The 22,230-nt window shown below is 40.2% G+C and overlaps 1 protein-coding gene across 5 annotated transcripts in view; it reads left to right on the forward strand.

The window, feature by feature from the left end:
- Positions 1-22,230, forward strand: part of DOCK11 (dedicator of cytokinesis 11) — a 188,302-nt gene that overhangs the window by 149,881 nt on the left and 16,191 nt on the right. For all 5 annotated transcript variants that reach the window (XM_084790544.1, XM_084790540.1, XM_084790542.1 and 2 more), the window contains 7 exons: positions 461-598; positions 5,212-5,394; positions 7,762-7,875; positions 10,115-10,330; positions 10,419-10,476; positions 15,947-16,053; positions 20,665-20,787. In XM_084790544.1, coding sequence (XP_084646670.1) covers positions 461-598; positions 5,212-5,394; positions 7,762-7,875; positions 10,115-10,330; positions 10,419-10,476; positions 15,947-16,053; positions 20,665-20,787 — 939 coding nt within the window. The remainder of the gene's footprint in view (positions 1-460; positions 599-5,211; positions 5,395-7,761; positions 7,876-10,114; positions 10,331-10,418; positions 10,477-15,946; positions 16,054-20,664; positions 20,788-22,230) is intronic.

Raw genomic sequence — 22,230 nt, forward strand, 5'->3', positions numbered from 1 at the left:
GGGGGAAGGAGATGAAATATTCTTCCTATGTTCATTTTGCATTTTTGATGAGCTCCATTGGAAGAGTATCTTTTTAAGCTGTTATAAATGCTAAAGCTTCAATATTCTGCATATAGTTTATGTGATGTTTTGAGATTTTCTTTTTCATTTTTTGGTTTTTTTTTTAAACAAGGTCTCTTTGTGTTAGCCCTGGCTGTCCTGGACTCGCTCTGTAGACCAGGCTGGCCTTGAACTCACAGCGATCCACCTGCCTCTGCCTCCCAAGTGCTGGGATTAAAGGTACTTTGAGATTTTCATTTCAAGTCAAAGACCACATGAATAGTCTCAAGTAAAATATTCTAAAACTTCCAAAGTCCAAACAGCAGTTTCATAAGCAGATAGTTATGGTGCAATACAGTTAGTTCTCTTGTATGTCGGGGAGAGGTACTAACTGTATTGGTTTTCCCCTGTGAATTTTTAGAGCCAACTTTTAAATAATGATGGCCACAACCCACTAATGAAGAAAGTATTTGATATTCACCTTGCTTTTCTTAAAAATGGACAATCTGAAGTATCACTGAAGCATGTCTTTGCCTCACTGAGATCTTTCATCAGCAAGGTAAGAACAACTTTTAATCTGCTAGGAGCTCAAGGGACGATGGAGTGATGGGGATCATCATGGTGACATACACAAAGAGCCATTCACTACACTGCCTTGTTTAACACACACACACACACACACACACACACACACACACACACACACCATACCAAAATCTATGCCGAGGGCCTGACAAAGAATCCTATAAAATCAGAACCTGCTGTTGCTTTTACCATCATACTGTCCCATTTTCAGTATTCCCATTTTCAAGGATCTCCTCCCTGTTTAGTTCCGGTTTCTATTGCTGCAACAAAGTACCATGACCCAAGAGCAAGTTGGAGAGGAACGGGTTTATTCAGCGTATACTTCCACATTGCCGTTCACTACTGAAGGAAGTCAGGGCAGGAACCTGGAGGCAGGAGCTGATGCAGAAGTCATTCTGCGTACTGATTTGCTCCTCATGGCTTGCTCAGCCTGCTTTCTCATAGAACCCAGAACCACCAGCACCACACACAATTGACTGGGCCCTCACCCATCAATCACTAACTAAGAAAAGGCTGTACAAAAATGGTCAAGGACACCATAAGAAAACCCACAGAATCAATTAACCTGCATCTAATATAGGGGCTCACGGATACTGAACTACCAACCAGGGAGCCTGCATGGGACTGACCTAGGCTCTCTGCACATATGTTACAGTTGTGTAGCTTGGTCTTCCTGTGGGACTCCTAACAGAGGGAGCAGGAGTTATATCTCTGACTCTGTTGCCTGCCTTTGGGGCCCTTTCCCTGTACTAGGTTACCTTGTCCAGCCTTAACAGAAAAAGAGGAGCCTTGTACAACCAGGTCTTATGGAGGCATTTTCTCAATTAAGATGCCTTCTTTCAGATAACTCTAGTTTGTGTGTCAAGTTGACATAAGACTAGCCTCTCAAGATTGAACCCAAGATACCACATGCTCAGCCTTAATGTCATTTAAAAATAATCAACTTTTCTTTATCTTGTTTATCATACAAACCTAGCATACCACCTACTGCACTGATGAAGCACCATTCTTGCTTATTAACAACAAAAAAAAGCTGTATATAAGCACTTTGTAAGCAGAAATTAACTTGTAGAACTCTGAGGTCTTGCAAATGAACCATAGGCAGCCAGTACAAGATCAAATGAACAAGTCCTACCTTTCACTCTACATAAAATCACAAATTAGGTAAATGAAGCTTGAAATAGTTTCCATTCTTAAATATACTTTAAGAATAAAGGAATCTATGGAAAAGTGAGTGCTGTACAGGCATGAAAGGATAAATGCATGAAGATACATTTTGAAACAATTCATTTAACAGTTACTAGGTAGTAATTACTGCATGCAATCCTGAGGGCTTACCGTGCAACAGATGAAAATGTATACATAAAAATACATATATGCACAAATATATGTACATTAACAAATATCATCATGATGTGAAGTTTGTACAGAGAACTGAGTGTGGCCAGGAGAAAATAAAAATGCTCAGCCAATTTTCCCTTCAGCAGTAGTTGGAGGAATTCTTGTGCACTCAGGAGATGAGACTGGAAGTATAAATGGCAAGTAGAAAAGTGTATAGTCATCTTAACAGCCAGACTTTATCTTTTAGGAATCAGATAGGCATGAAAAGATTTTGAGCAGAAAAGTACCACAGCATGTATTTAAAATATGTATTAAGAGAAAATCGGTGTGATGGGGGAAAGTAAGCTTCTCCGAAATTACTGTAGGAAAGGCATAGCTGGGGAGCAGAGGCAGGCAGATCTCTGAATTCAAGGCCAGCCTGGTCTATGTAGCAAGTTCCAGACCAGCCAGAGCTATGTAGTGAAACACAAATGAATGAAAGAAAGAAAGGGAGAATAGAAGAAAAGAAAAAGGTCGTTGGTAGTACAAAACATTGTAAAAAATGTAAGTAAAACATGAGATGAAGGCTTAGAAAAAGCCATTGGTGGGTGGATATGGAGACAGAATGCATGCTAAAGAGAATTTTCAGACTTGATCACCAGTTTACTGATAAAATAGTGGGTGTTCAGCAGATTCAAAATCTGGAGGACAAACTATTCCTAAGGCAAAAATGTTTTGTAGACATAGTGGATTTCAGGTGCCTCTGTAACATTGAAATACATGGATCTGGAGAGAGCCCTGGACCAGAGAGCTAGCCTTGGAGTTATACATCCGTTCTGTACTTACCAAAATAGCCTTGGTTCACCTGGGGCAGGGCAGATAATAATCCCCTAAACTACCTCCCACATCTCCCTGCCCCAATCCCATGCCATCTGCTTCTAATAATTTCTATCAAGCTGCCTCCCATTCATAATCCAAATACTTGCTAATGTCCTTCATTTGGGCCAAATCTCCATCCACACTGGCCATGTGCTTCTCATTCCACCTCACACTCAGTGGCAGCCTCCTTCTTTCTCCTCTTCCTCTCTTGTCCCTTCTACCCAATATCCTCTTCCAGTATCTGACTGCTTCTCATCCAGAGAACCTCTCTGTCCCAAATGCCCTCAAACCTTAGCCATACCTATCCCATTTGTCTGCCCAGGTGTATTGCCTTTTTATTGCTCAAACTGGAATACATTTTTAGGCAGGTTACACGGCAATATTTGAGGTACATTAAAAGGTAGCAAGCAGTAATTAGCATCAAAATACATCAGACCAGCCTCCAACTGTTCAGTCTTGGGTGATAGAGATGGAAAATCAGCAAAAGAACGATTTATAGTTATGTTCAGGTCTAGAACAGAAACAAGCAAAGTGCTAAGATAGAGTACAAATGTTCCTCAACTAAGGATGGGGCAGCAATCCAGTTAACCCATTTTAAGTGGAGAATTGTCTAGCTGAGTCAAAATGGCCACCACTATACTTCATTGAGCACTATACCTCAGCAACATAGCACAAGGAAGGCATTTGTTACTTTCCTTCATGATCCCATGTCTGTCACCTGTGTTCTGGAATATGACTTTCATACCTCACATTGCACCCAGAAAGAGAACAGAACTCAGAGTTTGATGTTACAATTTCTGCTGAACACATAACTGGTTTTGTTACTGTGATGTTTTTAAAATTCTTTATTTGAACCATCATAATTTGGGGGTCATCTCCAACTGATACACCTTTACAGTAAGATGTGAAGTATGTAAAAGGACCAACCACACAAAAGGTTTAAGAAAGAACATTCCAAGGAGAACATGCATTCACAAATGTCTTGCATCAGGAAAAAGTTTGGAATATTCTAGAACATAAAGGGCTAGTATAGCTAGAGCATAGTAGGAGGAACATCAGCATCAAAGGGATACTCGAACCCAGGAGAGTGGCTGAATTTCTCCTGGGAAGGATATAGAGGAAAAACATTGGAGAAGATAACACAGAAAGGGGTGAAAGAGAAAACTGTAAAGGAGACAAGAGGAAACAGTGACAGAGGTAGCAAAAAAGGCAAGAATGGAAGATGTCACAGAAGCCAAAGAGGGAAAGAGTATCAGCATCCTTGTGAGGTACAGTGTGCTCCGTGAGATGAAGGGGGCACAATAGAACTGCCATTGAGGAAGTTACTCATGACTTTGGCTATTGTTCATGTCTCAAGTGGTGTAAGAAGACTTACTGTAAGTATTAACTACACCTAGCTATGTTCACCCTTAAATATTTTTTATACTAGAGTGTCTTGTCTAGCAAGAGGTGATCTAATCCTGTGAAACTTTGAGACTTCTCAGTTTGACAACCAGAAGGCATTTATCAAACACCCATTGTTAGCCTAATACTGCATTTGCTACCAAGGTAAAATAAAGCAGATAGACTTCTGAAATGTGGATCAAAATTAAAGATTTGCCAGAAGCGACTTTGAGTAGGTGACACTCAAGCTTCAGAATGCCTTTTTAAAAAATGGCCATTATGCCCTCTAAAGCAGCTTGCTTATCTCTACTTGCAAGGATTGGATATTCTAATAAGTCTACATTAGATCTATAGTTTATCTTCCAGAGAGCAACAGGCTGAATACATTCTCAAAGCACCAGGCCACTTGCTTGTTTTGAGAATTCAGTGACCACTTGGGCACTCTTTTTCTATGGCATCATATGTCTTAATTGACCATATTTGTGGAGTAGAAAACTGACAGGTATATATGAGCACTTCACCTAGCTCCATTTTGTTTAATAATAATTTTAAAAAAGATCAGTCTCACTACTAATGCTTTTCAGTTTTAATTTTCTCAGCATGTGGAACTTTAGAACACAAGCATGTGTTCTTCCGATTTTAAAACCCCATTTGGCAGCCATCATTCATCATTCAGTCATTCATTTATTCAGCATGTCATTGAAGCCCAGGTCCTCTTATGTTTTGGATGATCTTGGGCTCTTCTCAGATTGACAGCATTTATGCCAAGTACCTTTACATTATCAGAGCGACTTCTCTCTACTGGCTTGACTTGTTCTGTCATTGACATAAGCTTGTTTGTATGGTAACAAGTTCAGACTATCTTGAGAACAGAGCTCTGACCTCATAGTGATTTGTTATCCTCTGAAGCACCCAGCAGAGTTTTAGGTGAGGCTACAGTTGGCACTTGATAATTGGTGGATTTGATTAGATTTTCAGGTATTCATCTCTATTTTCCTTGTTTAGTTTCCCTCAGCCTTTTTTAAAGGAAGAGTGAACATGTGTGCTGCATTTTGCTATGAGGTTTTAAAGTGCTGTACTTCAAAGATTAGCTCAACCAGGAATGAGGCATCTGCACTTTTATATCTTTTGATGCGAAACAACTTTGAATATACCAAAAGGAAAACCTTTTTGAGGACACACTTGCAGGTGAGTACCAGTCAAAGGTCCTCTTTATTGTTTCTTCTTCAATCACTGGTCTCTATCAACAGCAACATCTATAGCTAGAAAAATAGTTTAGTTGGCAAAGTGCATATTCTGCGAGCATGAGTACCCGAATTCCATCCAAAAAGCTGAGCATGGGTCTGGAGCAATGGCTCAGAAGTTTAGAGCTGGCTGGCTGTTCTTCCAGAGGACCTAGGCTTGATTCCTAGAACCTACAGAATCTGAGGTCCTCTTTTGGCTTCCTTCTGTACCAGGCATGTACGTGGTGCCCAGGAACATAGACATACCTACAGGCGAAGCACCTATACACATAAAGAAAAAGCATTTTTGTTTTAAAGCCAAGCATGTTAGTATGCAGTTGTAATCCCAGAACTGAGGAAATAAGGAGAGGTAAAGCTCTGGGGCTCACAGGCCAGCCAGCCTAACTTTATTTGGCAAGTTCTGAGCCAGTGAGAGACCTTGTGCCCCACCCCCAAGTTAAGAAAGACAACATCTGAAGAATGGAACACAAGTTTGACCTTTGACCTCCACACACAGGCACACATCTACACCCGCAAACACATGTATACCCACCGTCACTCGGAAGGCTAAGACAAGAGGATATTAGCCTCAAGTTTTACTTTGTAGAGTGAGGTCAGTGCCAACCTGGGCAATATGAAAGACAATATCTCAAAACAAAAGGTAAAAAGAGGGCTGAGGCTATAGCTCAGTGGTAGAGTGCTTGCCTACCACGCATAAGGCTTTGGGTTCCAGTCTCAGCATTAAAAAGAAATCAATATCTGGATTTCCCTTTCTGTGCTGTAGCTCTCAGACAATGTGGATATCTGCCACTTGAAGTGAGACTGGTCCAAACTGTTGAAAACATGAAGACTAAGTACATAAAAAATGGAGCATCTAAGCTGTCTTATATTGTTTATAAGTTGAAATGATTTGTCAAATTTGGGGAGTAACTAAAAGATACCAGAATAAATTTTGGGTCAGCAAGATGGCCCAGTGGGTAAAAGGGCTTGCTGGCAAACCTGATGACCTGAGTTTGATCCCCTAAACACACATGGTGGAAGGAGCGAACCAACTCCTACAAGCTGTCCTCTGATCTTCACGTGCACTATAGCAAGTGAGCACATCCATATGCGCATGCACGCACATACGCACACACTAAATAAATATGAAAAATAAAGTCAGTTTCACTTCCATCTCTTTTTCATTGTAGCTACTTATATATGTGACTCACATTCTCTTTCTCTTGGACAAGGCTACTCTAGAGTGTGAGTCTTGATACTGTGTGCTCAAGTTCAGATTCCATGACAGTCTGACACGGAGCAGGTAACTTCCTTGGCCTCTCTGTACCTCAGCTTCTTCAAATATAAAACAGGAGATACTCTACCTCAGAACTTTGGTGAGGCTTAAGTAAGATGATTGAATAATAAGATTGTTAGATAAGACACGGCAGGCGATACAGGTTGTTTTGCATGCATCAGCAAAACCTTTATTTAACAATGAAAGAGCAACAAGCATGTTGGCACATGCCTAAATCCAAATATGTGGAAGACTGGGGTAGAATGATTGCACATTTGAGCCAGCCTGGTCTACAGGACAAGAACCTGTCTCAAAAAACCAGAAATGAAAAAGAATTGACCTGGGAATGCTAGCACGCACCTCTATACTCCCATATACTTGAGAGGCCAAGGCAAGAGGTGCACTTGAGACAAGTGTAAAATCAATCTGGATAATATAGCAAGAGCCTGTCTCAAAAAAATAAAACAAAACAAAACAATGGACTTAATCTCAAGATTTTGTAGAACTCACAGAACTTAACAAACTGCTTGTGATAAGCTCCTGGCTCAACTACTTGCTGTGTGGAGCGCCCCTAGGCAAGTTACTTAATCTGGCTAAACCAGTTTGCTCAGCTGTAAAATGAGGCCAAGTATTTACCACCTTGCATGGTTAGTATGAGGGTGAAAAATGAAGTGTATATAGCAACTGGCACCATGCCCAGCACAGAAAACACAGTGGGCAATAGTGATTATTCCACATCTTCATATCATTGTGATGAAATACCTCTGATTCTAAACATGATTGGGTCTTCTTGGCTCAGTGCTACTGTGTAATATAGGCAGTCTCTAGCTGCGGACCTTCACTGCCTTGCTTTGTCCCATTAGAGCTGTTAGCTGGGGAAGGGTTATTAGTAGGGAAACAGCTATTAGCCTGCAGTCCTAGATATGGACGAGACTGAGGTCAAGTGCAGCTAGTTAGATGCTAGCCTGGACACTGTATAGCGATACCCCTCCCCAACTCCCAAAGCACAATTTTTTCAAAGCCATTTGAAAACATAACCTTTATTTCTTCCCACAGATAATAATCGCTGTAAGTCAGCTGATAGCTGATGTAGCACTAAGTGGAGGATCAAGATTTCAGGAGTCTTTATTCATTATCAATAATTTTGCGAATAGCGACAGACCTATGAAGGTATGGAGTAAACTGAAGCCATGTTGGCTGGGATTGTGAGATACCATGTACAATGCTCTGGGTGTGATCCTCACCAGCAAAATAATGAATAAAAAGCACTTAAACTAACAAAGGGAGTTTGTATCCTTAGACTGTCATGGCATTCCCAGTGGTTGTTGATACGGAATGGATAGACTGTGAGCTTTATGAGTTGATGGCTTTTACCTACCACTGCCTCTCTAGCAACTCTACCCAACTAAATAGATGAAACACATGTGCATCACTTAGTAATAGAATCTGTGTTGTTTTCTCTGCTTGGTTTCTAAACTTGCTCAGAACACAAAAGTGGTTTTTTCTTTCATGACACTTGTTATCCTTTATAATACTGGCTAATTAAACACTGGGTTTGAAATTGAAGAAACGTTTCACTTCATAGCCTGGCTCGTAGATCCATTGGCAACAGATGAGAAATGGAACAAAAGGGCTTCATTATTTGTTGGTTCTGTGATTTTCAAAAGCTATGTGAACCGACTATGGCTTGCTGTAACAGCCCAACGCTGTCACTCTTAAGCAGCAGTCCACCAGAGTCAAGCCGAAGATTCTGACCATCGTTGCTGTTTCACACAGCTTAACAACTAGAACCTTGTAAAACTGTGCCTCTTGCTGTGTTGCCTGGAAGACAGGTCCTGGGGTCTTCCCAGGGCCGTGAATTGTCTCCATTCTTGGGAAAGGTCAGAGTCTGGTATATTTGACAATATTGTATAAAATCGTTTTTAAAAGAAATCCAAAACGGCTGCTTGTGGTGGCACACATCTTTAATCCCAGCACTCAGGAGGCAGAGGCAGGTGGATCTCTGTGAGTTTGAGGCCAACCTGGTCTACAGAGTGAGTCTAGGACAAGCAAGGCTACACAGAGAAGCCCTGTCTCGGGAAAAAAAAAAATCCAAAGCTCACAGTCACAACATACTTGATGTTTGGGACATGTGGAATCCGTGTGTCAAAAGAGCCATTCCCATAGGAATGCTGCTTGCAGGGAAGGAAACACTGAGCAGTGCCAGCTGCCCATGGGCTGGGAAAGTTTGCTTCTCAAACAGCTCTGGTGGTTTCCCAGGGGATCAACATACAGTTCAACTAATCCCATGAGTGTGGAAGCAACGTATACTATTTCAGCTATTTTACTCATGCTCCAAGAACTTCTGCCTCCAGTTGTTACCATGCTCAATGCTGTAGCATACAGGGAAATTAGCAGCATTTTCCAAGTGAATAGGGTTGATGTTGGCTCGGGTTGTGAAGAACTCTTTGGCTTCCCCTTGACTCATTTGTGAATGACTTAGTTTTAACTGTAAAGGCCACCATTACCAACAATCCCTGTTACAATAAGGTAAGCCTTTCCCTCAGGAAGTGGAGTTTCTGTTAATGAGCACAAAGGGTTTAGATGCAGCTAATAATTATTTTCAGAGCAGATAACAAGGCAGAACAGTGTATTTTTTTCATACTGAGTTCCCTGTGTGTTGCCCCATCCCCATCATGGGGTCAGAAACACTTTGAGAGGGTAATGTTCTCTTTAACCTCTCTGGACTATGATGTGACTCACAACCTGTCATTTGTGGAAAGAGAAAACCGGCAGCAGGGTCTTCACTGAGGTGTGTGTTCCAGTGAGTGAGCAAGATAGGCACAGTTGTCAATATGGGAAATTGCCTGCAGAGAACTAGGTCTGGAGCCAGATTGCCTGGATACAAGTCCTGTCTCCATGACTTGCCAACCGAGAGACATTGGCTGAGCTTCTCAACTGCCCTCTGTGCCTATTTTCCCATTGGTAGAAATACATGAGAAAACTACTTAATTTATAGGGTTGTTCTTAAAAGTAAAACATGTAAAGCACCCAGATCGGTACCTGGTACCAATGTGCTGTCAATAACTTTCAGTTAAGGTTATAACTTTCATTTACTGTTGTAAGTAAACCCGCAAACATACAGAACTCACAATGGAAGAGCCAGGGTCCAAAGCCAGATAGCCTGACTGCACAGGTTATGGGTTTTGCTGCTTTGAAAATATTGCCATCAAGTTCAAAAGCCTAGTTACGTGTTTAAAAAGAACTAGGGTAAAACCTGTTAGACTTGCCACATGCAACACAGTGTTAAAACTGTTATCAAGGAATAGAAACTGTCTTGTGTTCCTAAGGAGCGCATGTTCGTGTTTAAATCCTCTTGTTAATACTGCTAAACATGTGGGTCTTTTGTTTTCTTTTGTTTTGAAATTAGGCAACTGCTTTTCCCACAGAAGTCAAAGATTTGACCAAGAGGATCCGAACTGTTCTTATGGCCACTGCCCAAATGAAGGAGCATGAGAAAGACCCCGAAATGCTAATTGATCTTCAGTATAGCTTAGCCAAATCTTATGCCAGCACACCAGAACTGAGGAAAACTTGGCTTGACAGCATGGCCAAAATTCACATAAAAAATGGAGATTTTTCTGAGGTGACTACTTAAAACGTTGTTCCCACTGGGACTCTTCACACTCCTTTGGACATATTCTGACACTTCTTTCTTTGTCATCCATTTCTAGGCTGCAATGTGTTATGTCCACGTAGCGGCTCTAGTTGCAGAATTTCTTCACCGAAAGAGTAAGATCTTTCTGTTCTGAGATGGGAGGACTCTCAGCTGGCAAAATAATCTTTATCTTTGCAGCTTGCAAATGGGAATGGGATAGGATCGAGCTCTTAAAACTGTGTTTACCTTCAGTGTCATTCAGTGCTAACTAAGCAGACATCCTTATAAAAGAAGCCTGGATTGCTCATTTTGGCTTCAGCTTCTGTGGGAGGTTACAAGAATAAGTTAAATAGTACACGGCTGGGCCTGATGCCCAGTGTTTATTTCCCAAGACTGTTTGCCTGGACAACTGCCACAAATTCGGTTTTTTTTTCCCTTGGGGCTTAAGAGAAACTCTGCCTAATACAGACAGATCGCTTCCCGCCCCCATCCTTAAGTTCACCATGGTCTAGGTATCTAGAACGATTTTTATGCTGAGACACCTGAATGGTAAAGGGAATCAGGTCCTTGAAGGACAGCAACAGCTCTGCATACCTAAATCAGGGATCAGCTTGAAAGGTTCTCTGTCACCAAACAATATAGCTGACTTAGTACTCAAATAGCAAAACAATTGAGTAAGGTTTACAAATTAATTGGCAATGGCGATTGCAATTGAGACATCTGCTATCTATCACAATATCTGTGCTGCTGTCTTCAAGACAGTCAACTAAGTAACAGGAGGGCAAAATGAAAGCAATGTAAAGGAGTCATATTACTTGGCCATTGGCTATGGTGGTACAACCTTATGGGTTTTGTTCTTGTTTGCTTGTTTATTATGTATACAGTCTTCTGCCTGCATGTACTCCTGCACACCAGAAGAGGGCATCAGATCATGTTATAGATGGTTGTGAGGCACCATGTGGTTGCTGGGAATTGAACTCAGGACCTTTGGAAGAGCAGTCAGTGCTCTTAACCACTGAGCCATCTTTCCAGCTCCCTGTTTTTTGTTTTGTTTTTAACTCTGGAATTTCTGTGCTTTTCATTTCACATCTAAGGTTCCATGTTCATGTAAAATAATAGCCATTTGGGAGATTTTCTCCCAATATGATTATAATGATTGAACTATGCATTTATGTCCAAGCAGGCCTCACACTTTTTATGTAGCCAAGAGTGGCCTTGAAGTTTTGCTCTTCCTGCCTCTAGCTCCTGGGATTACAGGCATGCACCCACTATGCCCAGTTCATGCAGTGTTGGAGATCGAACCCAGAGCATTGTGAATGCAAAGCAAGCAAATGTGTGAGCAGAGTCTCCAGCATTTTACTTGTATTTTAAATTAACACCGAAATCCTTCAGAACAATCTAATTTCTCAAATTGATAGACTCAGCTAGAGCTAGTGGGGTCTGAAACCCCAACACATTGAGGTTAAGGCACAAATCCAAGGCAGCCTGGGCTACAGGGTGAATTCCAAGGGTTACAGAGTATGACCCTGAAATAGTTCCAGACTCATTAAGAATTATTAAGAATTAATTCTCTATTTTAAAAATAGGTAATTATATTAGAGAGTCTTCCTGAGAATAATCTTGCTTTACTCACAAGCACCAAGACTTTAAATTCAACAAAAACTAAAAAGTATGTATCATAAGAAAATAAATAAAAAAAATAGTGCCCTCCAGTTTTTTCCTTTTCATACATATATTGTTTTCATTGATTTCTTTTCTTTCTGGTTCTAGGGATTGATCTAGTGGCTACAGGCATGGTTAGCATGTTACTTTAGCATCAAGCTATACACCCATGCTACAAGTAGTTCTTAAATGGAGACAGAATTTTTCAAAATCAGACTAACTTCATGTTTTTCAATGATAACACTGATATTTTTGTCAAGTTGTCTTAAAAATTGAAGTCGCATCCCTGCGACAAATATGAGCATCTTAAACAAAGTAATATGGTTTGAAATTCTTTCCAGAGAAACTGCCTTCCTGTTATCCAAGCTCTCTAATTAGTGAACACCTGAAATACAAGTTCCAGGTCCATTCATAATAAACCTGTTAGATTTTGAAAATAGATAATTAATTATATTAGAAATTCTTCCCAAGAATCTTGTTTTACTCACAGGTACAAAGACCTTCAGACTAAGAAAAAGCAAAAATAGTTTCTCTCCACTAGTCAGTCCTTAACTTTACAGAGGCTGTTTCATCCTCTAGTTGTTTAAGCACTAGGCAGCCACCTTAATCAGCAATCTGACCTGTCTTAACAAGTGGATGAAGCCCGAACTTGTCAGTGAAGCCATTCATAATATCCTCAGGGTTCTTCAAATTTATCCTTCAGTAAAAGTCAAAGAGTTAAGGAGGGAAACCTGATGTTTTACATCTTAAACAAAGAAATGTTAAATGTGAGTGTTGTTTACATACTTATTTATTGGTCCTGTCTAGTTTTTGAACCTGGAGAATTCAACTTCCTTAAACTAGAGACCATCTTATTCTAAAAGGGAAACAGTAGTGAAACTCCTCAGGGTGTTTTTACCTTAGCTGTAGTGATTAACAAAAAGACAGACCCAAAGAGCTTCTTTTTTTCAATTAGCTGCTTAAACTATGACAGTGGTATCAAGATAGATGGCTAATCTAAAACAGTTAAGTATGCTATAAAAGATTCTTAATCAAGATGGAATAAAATGCTGCCTAGCTGACACATTGAAAACGAATGTTCTATCATGTAGAGCATATTTTTGTTGTTTTTCGTTTTTTTTTTTTAAATAAAAATAAAGTTTGTTCCAGCTGGTGGTTTCCTGGCCCCTAGGGAATCCAGTGTGAGAATTCTGTAACCCATCAGCATCAGATCTAGAAAAGACCTGACTCTGTAAGCAAATATGTTTTAAATAACATTTAGTGATGACCATCAAGACAGTCTAGAATTTTTGTTTTCAATTAATTGTCCATTGATACTGAAGACAAAAAGCGTGTTCACGTTTTCAATCCCTGACAGGTATGCAGCACCAAAAACTTGTTTTCTGCCATTTCTAAGCTTCATAGTTGCAGCTCAGCTCACCCCGTTCTTCTCTCCATGCCTCTCAGATGGAACTCGGGGTAGTGTACATAGTACAAGTCCTCCATTGTTGAGTTATGCCCTCTGCCACCCCGTAAGCCATTTCTCTTAAAGTGCACTGTAAAAATATTCTTAATTGAGATGCAATAGAATGCTAATTAGCTGACACATTGGAACCAAATGTTCTATCGTTTAGACTTTCTTTTTATAAATATTAAGTTTATTTTAGCTAGTAGTTTCCTGGCCCCAGGGGTGTCAACATGAGTGAAGGACCACTACTGAAATCTTCCATTCTTTGTTCCAGGCACTGAAGTGCCAGGAAAGGGGGAAGGAGTGAGCAGGGAATGGTGGCTCGTGCCTGAAATTTCAGTATTCAGGAGTTAGAAATTTGAGGCCAGCCTGTGCCACATAGTGAGTCCAGGCTATAGTGTGAGAGCTTGTCTCATCCCTGCACCTCCCCCATAAAAGAGAAAGAAAAGAAAATGAAAGTGGAAAGAGGTATAGAGTCAACCCTGACCCACCCCACCCCACCCCACCCTCGAACAGGCAGCCGTGTCCTTGCTCTTTGTACCAGAGATGCCTTACAGATAGATTCTCACGCTCTTCCCTTTACCCAAGTCAACTGGAAGCAGTGATAATGGGCCTCTTGTTGTAACTCTTTTTTTCTTCTTCTCAAATGTAAGTTCCAAGCAAGACAAGTCAGTGTTTCTTTCATTTTTGTCTGAGAACCTTAGCATTTCGGGATCTCACTCCCTAAAGAGCAGGCTTTGGCATTCTTCTCTCTTTTCCTGAGAGAGGGCACAACACTTCTCCCCAGGGAAGACAAGAGTCAAGTTTTCTGCATTCCTGTACTACTATATAGCATCCTCCTTCAGCAAAGCTTCGGGCCTTCAGCTTCGCCCACAAGCCCAGAGGATGCAATTTCCTTCTCCACAGCATCTCTTCTTCTCATCCCTTTTATGGTAGTGCTGCTTTCGTCCCCAAGTTTTTGTATCCAGTGTCATCTAGCTAGTATTTCACAAAGCACTTCATTCCTTTGTTTGTTCCTAACTCCCCTTTATGCTCCCCCTCAAGATCTTACCTCTTATTCTTTTGGCTGCCAGTCGTCTCTTATTGATTTACATTCAGAATTTTAGACTCGCCAAGATAGGAAAATGTCTTCTTCAACGTTGCCAAATACAATTAGCCAAAACACTACGAATGTAACATTAATATAATTCCAGGTTGTTTGGTGCTTCTTCTTGATCTATGTATTTTATTTTATGTAGATATAATAATATAAATGTATAAGTAAAAAAATAAAAATAAATATTAATTTTTTAAAAAAAGAATTGGTGCCGCTATCCCATCCTCCAAAATCCTACCCATTCTTTTCATGGGGTCACTTGGACTCTAAGTGGGTGTACCTAAATGGACTGTTTACATCTTTCTTTCTCTAGCATGGCATGTAGTAATATAAAAATAATAGCTATGAAGCATTAAGATCAAGATTTCCAGTCAAAGTGAGGTGGCTTGTACCTCACCCGCCATCTCAGCACTTGCAAGGCAGAGAACCAGGCAGATGGTTATAAATGTGATGCCAGCCACATCTGAAGCATGCCTTTGTTCTCCTCTAAATCCAGACTGTAGGAAAACATGTGGCTCTCTCCACCCAGATTCTCGCTCCACAAGAACAATATGGGTCACAGTTGTAAAAAGTGCTTTTCAGCTACAGTTTACTCCCTGCTTCCCAGGGACCCAGCTGGTAGCAGTTGTTTAATTCTATCTCGAGAAAGTTACTTTACAATATTGCTAGGCTCATTTAGCAATAATAATCATTTAGCCCTTCTTACATGATAAGCTTTATTCCAAACATGTGTTCATGTTATTTTTCACAGACTAGCCTTTATTATTATTCTTGTTATAATGGTAGTGGTGATAGTGATGATGATGAAATTTTATAAATACTAGGGAGACAAACATCCAAATTTGTACAATGACACAGTGATACAGTCAGATACATGCTTTTTTTTAAATGTCACATTCTCCAAGGATGTTTCATCTCTGCCTGTTTTACTTCTTGCCTGTCATATAAATCCTAGGCTAGGCTCTTCCAATAACTGACTGAATTCCTTTTCCAACTCAGAGTGAAATGTAAACACTAGAGTTACCTAAGGTCATTCAGTGGTTACCCAAAAATATCTGACCTTTTGTCTAGATGATATGTACAGAGTAAACAAACAAAGGATGAACATTTTAATATAACTTTTATACCAAAAAATCATCTATACCAGCCATTAAAGATGGTGCACCAAAGTCTCAACTTATTCATAATGAATTTGGGCTCACTTTGGGAAGGAAGAAGAGCAATAGAATGTAATAGATCTGAGTAATACATAAAATTATTTTTATAGCTGAAACTTGTACTTATGACTTTGACCCAAAGTCATTTGTGTTATAAAAGTAGCATATCCTTTTAAGGGTGTCTTTTACTTACCAAACTTTTTTTTGTAATACATTTACCCCCTTTCTGTTTTTCCACACAGAATTGTTCCCTAGTGGGTGTTCAGCCTTCAAGAAAATTACTCCCAATATAGATGAAGAAGGAGCCATGAAAGAAGATGCTGGAATGATGGATGTTCATTACAGTGAAGTAAGACCCCAGGGCCTCCATTGTCATTTTCAGAACGTTCCCATTTCAAAGTGTACCTATATTAAAGGTTACTAGATCTGGACTAACTTTGAAAATATCCAAGGGTTGGTGAGCTTTACGTAATAAATTGCCTAGTCAAAGGAATTCCTGTTGGCAGGAATCTTGTCTCAGTAAATCTTCCCATTATCTTCTTTTAAAATGTAGCATTTAGAGGGCTGAAAACATAGCTTTTTAGAGGCCTGGAAACGTGGCTTAGCAGTTAAGAGCATTTGTCCTTCCTGAGGACCCAGATTTGGTTTGCAGCACTCACATGGTGGTTTATAACTACCTCTAAATCCAGTTTCATGGATCTGATTTCCTCTCTAGCCTTCATGGACACCAGGCCCTCAAGTGGTATACATACATGCATAGAGGCAAAATACTCATAAAAATAAAGTTAATAAAAATATTTTTTGTAAATACAGTATCTACCATTTTTATACCATGATCTCTGTGACCAGATCCCATCTAGCATCTGAAAAAGGACTCCAGAAAACTAGAGTTCTACTTCAAATAGGCAAAGTATATGTAACAAAGTAGTGCAAATGGAAATCTCCTGCTCTCTACCTCAGATGGATAGAAAACAGCTTTAGTTGTCCATCAGTAAGGATCTGCTAAGCACTAACATAGCAGCAAGCCTGTAGAGTTGGTGCTAGAAGGGCTGTAAAGTGGTGAACTATGATCTCCAAGTTCCGCTCTGGAGGTAGTCACTGAAATAATGTAGGTATGTGGCATGCAAAGTCAGAGGCATGCAAAGTCAGAGGGGTAAGCAGGGGAGATTAGAATGGTTGTGAGATGAGAGGTGGAGTCAGTATCGTTGGAGTACATTTTAGGGATGCATGACAGTGTCACAAAGAAACCTATTGGCTTCTATGAAGAAATGGTAATAAAATATTTTAAAAATAGGTATCAATTTTTAAAAGGCAAATGTGATGTTCACAGAGATTGAAGTGGTGTGCCATCCCATAAAATTACATTTTTATTTTTAAAATATTTATTTGTTTTGGGTTTTGAGACATGGCTTCTCTGTACTTCTAGCTGTCCTGGGACTAGCTCTTTAAACTAGGCTGGCCTTGAACTCCCAGAAATCCACTTGCCTCTGCCACATGAGAGCTGGGATTAATGGCTGTGCTGTCTACTTTTTATAATTCGTTTGTGAGGATCCTTTGTATATACTGAATGTAAATATTGTATAGTAGATGTCCTGTGAGATGAAGGAAAGTCTCTTCATTTTCATCCAGACTTCTTTTTGGCTATCATGATCAGATACTGATTTTTTTAATGATATATAATAATTTTAAAGATTTATTTAATATATTTTTTATTTTTGAGGTTATAATAGATTTACATCACTTCTCCCTTTTTTTAACCCCCTCCAAACCTTCCCATATACCCCACACACTTTTCCAAATTCATAGCTTCTTTTCCTTTCATTGTTACGTGTCTGTGTATGTGTGTATTTTTAAATATATATATACAATGTTACTTGTATGTATATGATTAAATATTCTATTCAGCATTTGTTATTTCCTTTATTAGGCATATGTAGTGGTATATTCCTTTCAGTTCCTGAAATAAACACCATTAGTTTGTAACTGACTTTTTGGTATTTTGGAGAAAGGATCTCACTATGTAGCCCTGGCTGGCCTAAAACTTGCCATGTATACCAGGCTAGCCTTGAAATCACAGAGATCAATCTGCCTCTCTCTTCTGAGTGCTAAGAATAGAGGTGTGTGCTACCATGTACCTGCTGAAATTCTTACTATAGACATTGAATGTTAATATGCTGACCCTTTCTTCACGTAGTCACATTGATTGAGCACCTGCTGTACAGTCCCACTATACGAGTCACAGAAGAAAGCAGTCTAGATAAATATGCCTGTTCCTACCCCTAAAGAATCACAGCTTATTTGGAATGTCCATTACCTAGACAGTGCGCAAATATTGCAGAACTATAAATATTTACCCCACTTATTAGTAGAGTGGGGAGCAAAGTATTTGTACCTCGCCTTCCTTATCTGGACCAGGAACAGCATGCTATTCGAAGGAGGGGCTTGAAGGGCATGGGGTATATCGGGAGAATTGCTGTGAGCGTTGCTGGTATTGGGGCACTTGGCATGTTGAATGGAGAGGTCATAGAAACATGAGGCATCTCATCACAAGCCCTGTGTCCACATGAAGGAGCTTGCCCTTGTCCTGTGAGTGATGGGATGCTTTCACATTTTCAGTGACATAATCAGAACTCTGTGCTCTATCTGTAGAGGACGTATTGAGAGGTGCCAAGGCTGGAGTCGGGAAGATCAGTTACGGAAAAACATAATGAGGTGTTGAGCTTTAGCAATAGATACAGAAGTGGAGAAAGGTCAGACCTGAGAAAATATCTAGGAAGTAAAAGTGACAGGGCTTGAAAAGAAGCCCAGAGGATGAGGGAAGGAAGCAACTGTTAGTTTCCTAGGTATCTTATTCTGTCTGCAGTGCTGTAACATAACACAATAGACTGGGTAGCTGATGAACAGCAGAAATTAATTTCTCGGAGTCCTAGAGGTTGGGAAGTCCAAAATCAAAGTACCAATGGCAATGTGCCCATGGAGGGGAAACTTCCCAGTCCATAGATGGCCCCTTCTTGCTGTGTCCTGACATAGTAGAAGGAGTGAGCTCCATCTCTGGGATTTCTTTTTAAAGGCTGCTTGAAATCCTACTCATGTTGGCTCTGCCTTTTGACATCATCAACCCCGACTTGCGCATTTTCTAATACAATTTAGAAGGTTAGAATTTTCACATGTCAGTCTGAGGGAAATGAACACTTAGACCGTGGCACTAAGGCTGCTACACGCAAAGCACCTCAAAGTGGGTAACTCCAAACAACAGAAATATATTCCCTCAGCATTCTGGAGTTGAGAAATCTGAAACTGAGGTTTCATCATGGAAACAGTCCACTTCCCCAGAGTCAGGTAGAAGCCTTCCTTGCCTTTTGGTGATAGCTGTTGATCCTTGGCATTCCTTGGTTTGCAGATACATAGATTCTGGCTCTGTGATCACATGATATTTTCCCTGGATACCTGCAGTATCTTATGAGGGTGCCAGCTATATTGGCTTGAGGGCTCACCCTTTATCTGTATATTCATCTTAATCAGTTGTATCTCCAACAACCCTTTTCCAGATCAGGTCACATTCTGAGGTGGATGAGAACATCAGCTTTAGGACAGGGTTTTTCAACCTTCTGATGTTGCAGTTCCTCATGTTGTGATGACCCCCCCCAGCCATAAAATTATTTTGTTGCTAATTCATGATTGTAATTTTGCTACTGTTATGAATCGTAAAGTAAATATCCAATATGCAGGATATCTGACATGCCACTCCTGTGAAAGGGTAGTTCACCACCCTCCCCCACCCCCACCAAAGGTAGCAACCAACAGGTTGAGAAACACTGAGGTAGGGGAATACAATTCAATTTATTGCAGCATAAAGCCAAAACTGCACCTCGTTTCCCAGCTAAGAATATATAGAATATTGCCACCTGCTTCATCTAGAAGATGAGTTCCATTGTCTAAGAGACAGGTGGGGTCATTATGGCAATCAGTTCCATAGATCTGAAAGAAACCAAGTTGCTAAAACTTAAAGCCAGCAGCACAGCAGTTGGCCTTATCTTTTTATTGTTGAGTGAGATGATGCTTCACAAAATTGTTGCATGCAGCTGTTAATGATTCTGGAAGGTGAGAGTGCTTTATCATAGGATATTATCCTATCCCTACTGGTCATTCATAGGAAGGAAAAGTTCTTTCTCTGGATAGTATCAGTTTAATGGCGACCTAAACCACTAATGTATTAGCTTGAAAAGTTGGCACATTCTCTTAAGACTAATGTTCTGGGAAAATATTGTTTCAATATGAAAGAAAAGAAATGGAGATGTACAAGTTTAGTGGAATTTACTTGGCTAAGCATTTATACATTCTCTGTTTATTTATATTTATTAAAACATATTGTTTTATTAAAACATATTGTACCTACATACATACCTACATGAGATTCATTATTGATATATCTGTATGTGCATACAGCATTCATTGGTGATACCCAACCATCCTTCTTCTACACTTACCACCCACCCTTTGCCATCCTGGCATAATTTCTGTCCTCTAGTGAATCATACTTCAACTTTCACATCCACTGAGCCCATAATCTGGAACAAGCAAAAGATTCAATTCAACATGATACTGCAAGCATAGGCTCTATTTTCACATCAACAAAATATAGTTTACTGTTGATAGTAATTTCAATTTTTAGAAATATTTCTAATTTTCTAGTGCTTGTAACAGTTGATTTAGAAAGTAGTTGTGATGCTGTATATGCTGGTGCGTACATGTTAATCCCAGCACTCACAGGGCTAAGGCAGGAAGCTCACTGGCTAGAGGGCAGGAAACCTGGGCTCCACAGCTAGATCCTGATTCAGAAGAAAGCAGTGGGCAGGGGGCAAGATGTGGTCTTACAAGTATAAGTAAGGTAAAATGGTTTAAAATGGATTTGTCCAAAGCTATTTTTTTTAATACCCATTGACTATTTCTCTTACTGCAGGAGGTTTTGCTGGAGTTGCTAGAACAGTGTGTGGACGGCTTGTGGAAAGCAGAGCGTTATGAAGTCATTTCTGAGATCTCCAAGTTGATCATTCCAATTTATGAGAAACGCCGTGAATTTGAGGTAGGGAATGGACACACTGGCATCACTGCCTTACATACCTTGTTTCAATCTTGGCTGATAGTTTATAGAATGTGTTCCCATCTTTTTACTCTGCTGTCTTCTGAAGAAAACAGGTTGTTCATTATATTATAACATTGGAATTTTATCATAAAATAAATCTACTTATTTCATTTTTTTTTTCATTTGTGAGGCCAAGGATGGACCCCAGGGCCTTGAGCATGCTAGGCACATATTCTATCTCCAAGACTCCCCCATTGCAGATTGTAACTCTCCTCCCTAGAAACATGATTCTTTCGTTGAGCTAGAGTGCAGGGACTAAAAGTGCTGGCAGACAAAGGAACGTAGGAGGATACCAGCAATAACTCAGCTATGAGGGTTTATTATCAATTTTCCCTGCCTGGAAAACTGTTGATAAATTCCAGTGAACGGCTGCTGCCATGTGCATGGGGCGGAATTTTTTTAATATTCAAGTCTTAGGGTTTATATCATAATTTCTACTACAACTGTACAGAAAGCAGGAGGCTGGCTTGGGATTCAAGCTATTTTGAGAGTAGAGCTGAGCTGAGCTGAGGGTAGTCACTTTGTGGAACTGATACTGATAATTGCCTCAAATTTGAAGCTAGCCTAGACTGCATAGAATGACCCTTTATTTAAAAAAATCACACACACACACACACACACACACACACACACACACACACACACACACACAAAACAACCAAAAACAACAACCACAAAACCCCCAACCAACAACAAAACCTGTTTTTAAACTCAAAAGCTTCAAGAAGTCCCTGAAGCTGACCAGAGATGCTAAGCCCTGCCTTCTCCAATATAAATGGTAAGGACTACTAAAAGACAATCTCAGACCAACTGAGCTGCCCAGAAGAGTCTCAGATCAACAGAGGTCCCTGAAACAGACGTTCTTCAACCTGTTGAGCTACCTGCAAGTTGCAGAGTGTGCTCCTGGCCTTCAGTTTTCGCGAGTTCCACTGAGGTGGGCTTTTGGTGATGCAGCTGACACTGAGTCCGTTTTGCTCTTATAAAGGCTTATCTCACCCATACTCCTCTTAGGAAACCCCATAAAACGTATTGGTTTGCCAAAAAATTTTTCTAAGTTGTACTGCAGAAGTAGCTCAGTAGTTAAGAGCACCTGCTGCTCTTGCAGAGGAACCTGGGTTCAGTTTCCAGAACCCACGTGGTGGCCCACAACCAACTGTAAATCCAGTTCTAGGGGATCTGATGTCTCTTCTGATCTCTGTGGTATACAGACATCCGTGCAAGCAAAACATTCACACACATAAAAATGAAATTAAGAAAGAACTTAATAATTATGCATAAATAGGTAAAAATTCACATATTCACACAATATGAAATGTTTCTGCGCTTCTGGGCGTTGAACCCAGGCACATGCTGGGCCATTTCTCTACTACTCAGCTGTAGCTG

Source organism: Acomys minous (assembly GCF_964271855.1).
Source record: "Acomys minous genome assembly, chromosome: 7".
In the NCBI taxonomy this organism is placed as follows: Eukaryota; Metazoa; Chordata; class Mammalia; order Rodentia; family Muridae; genus Acomys; species Acomys minous.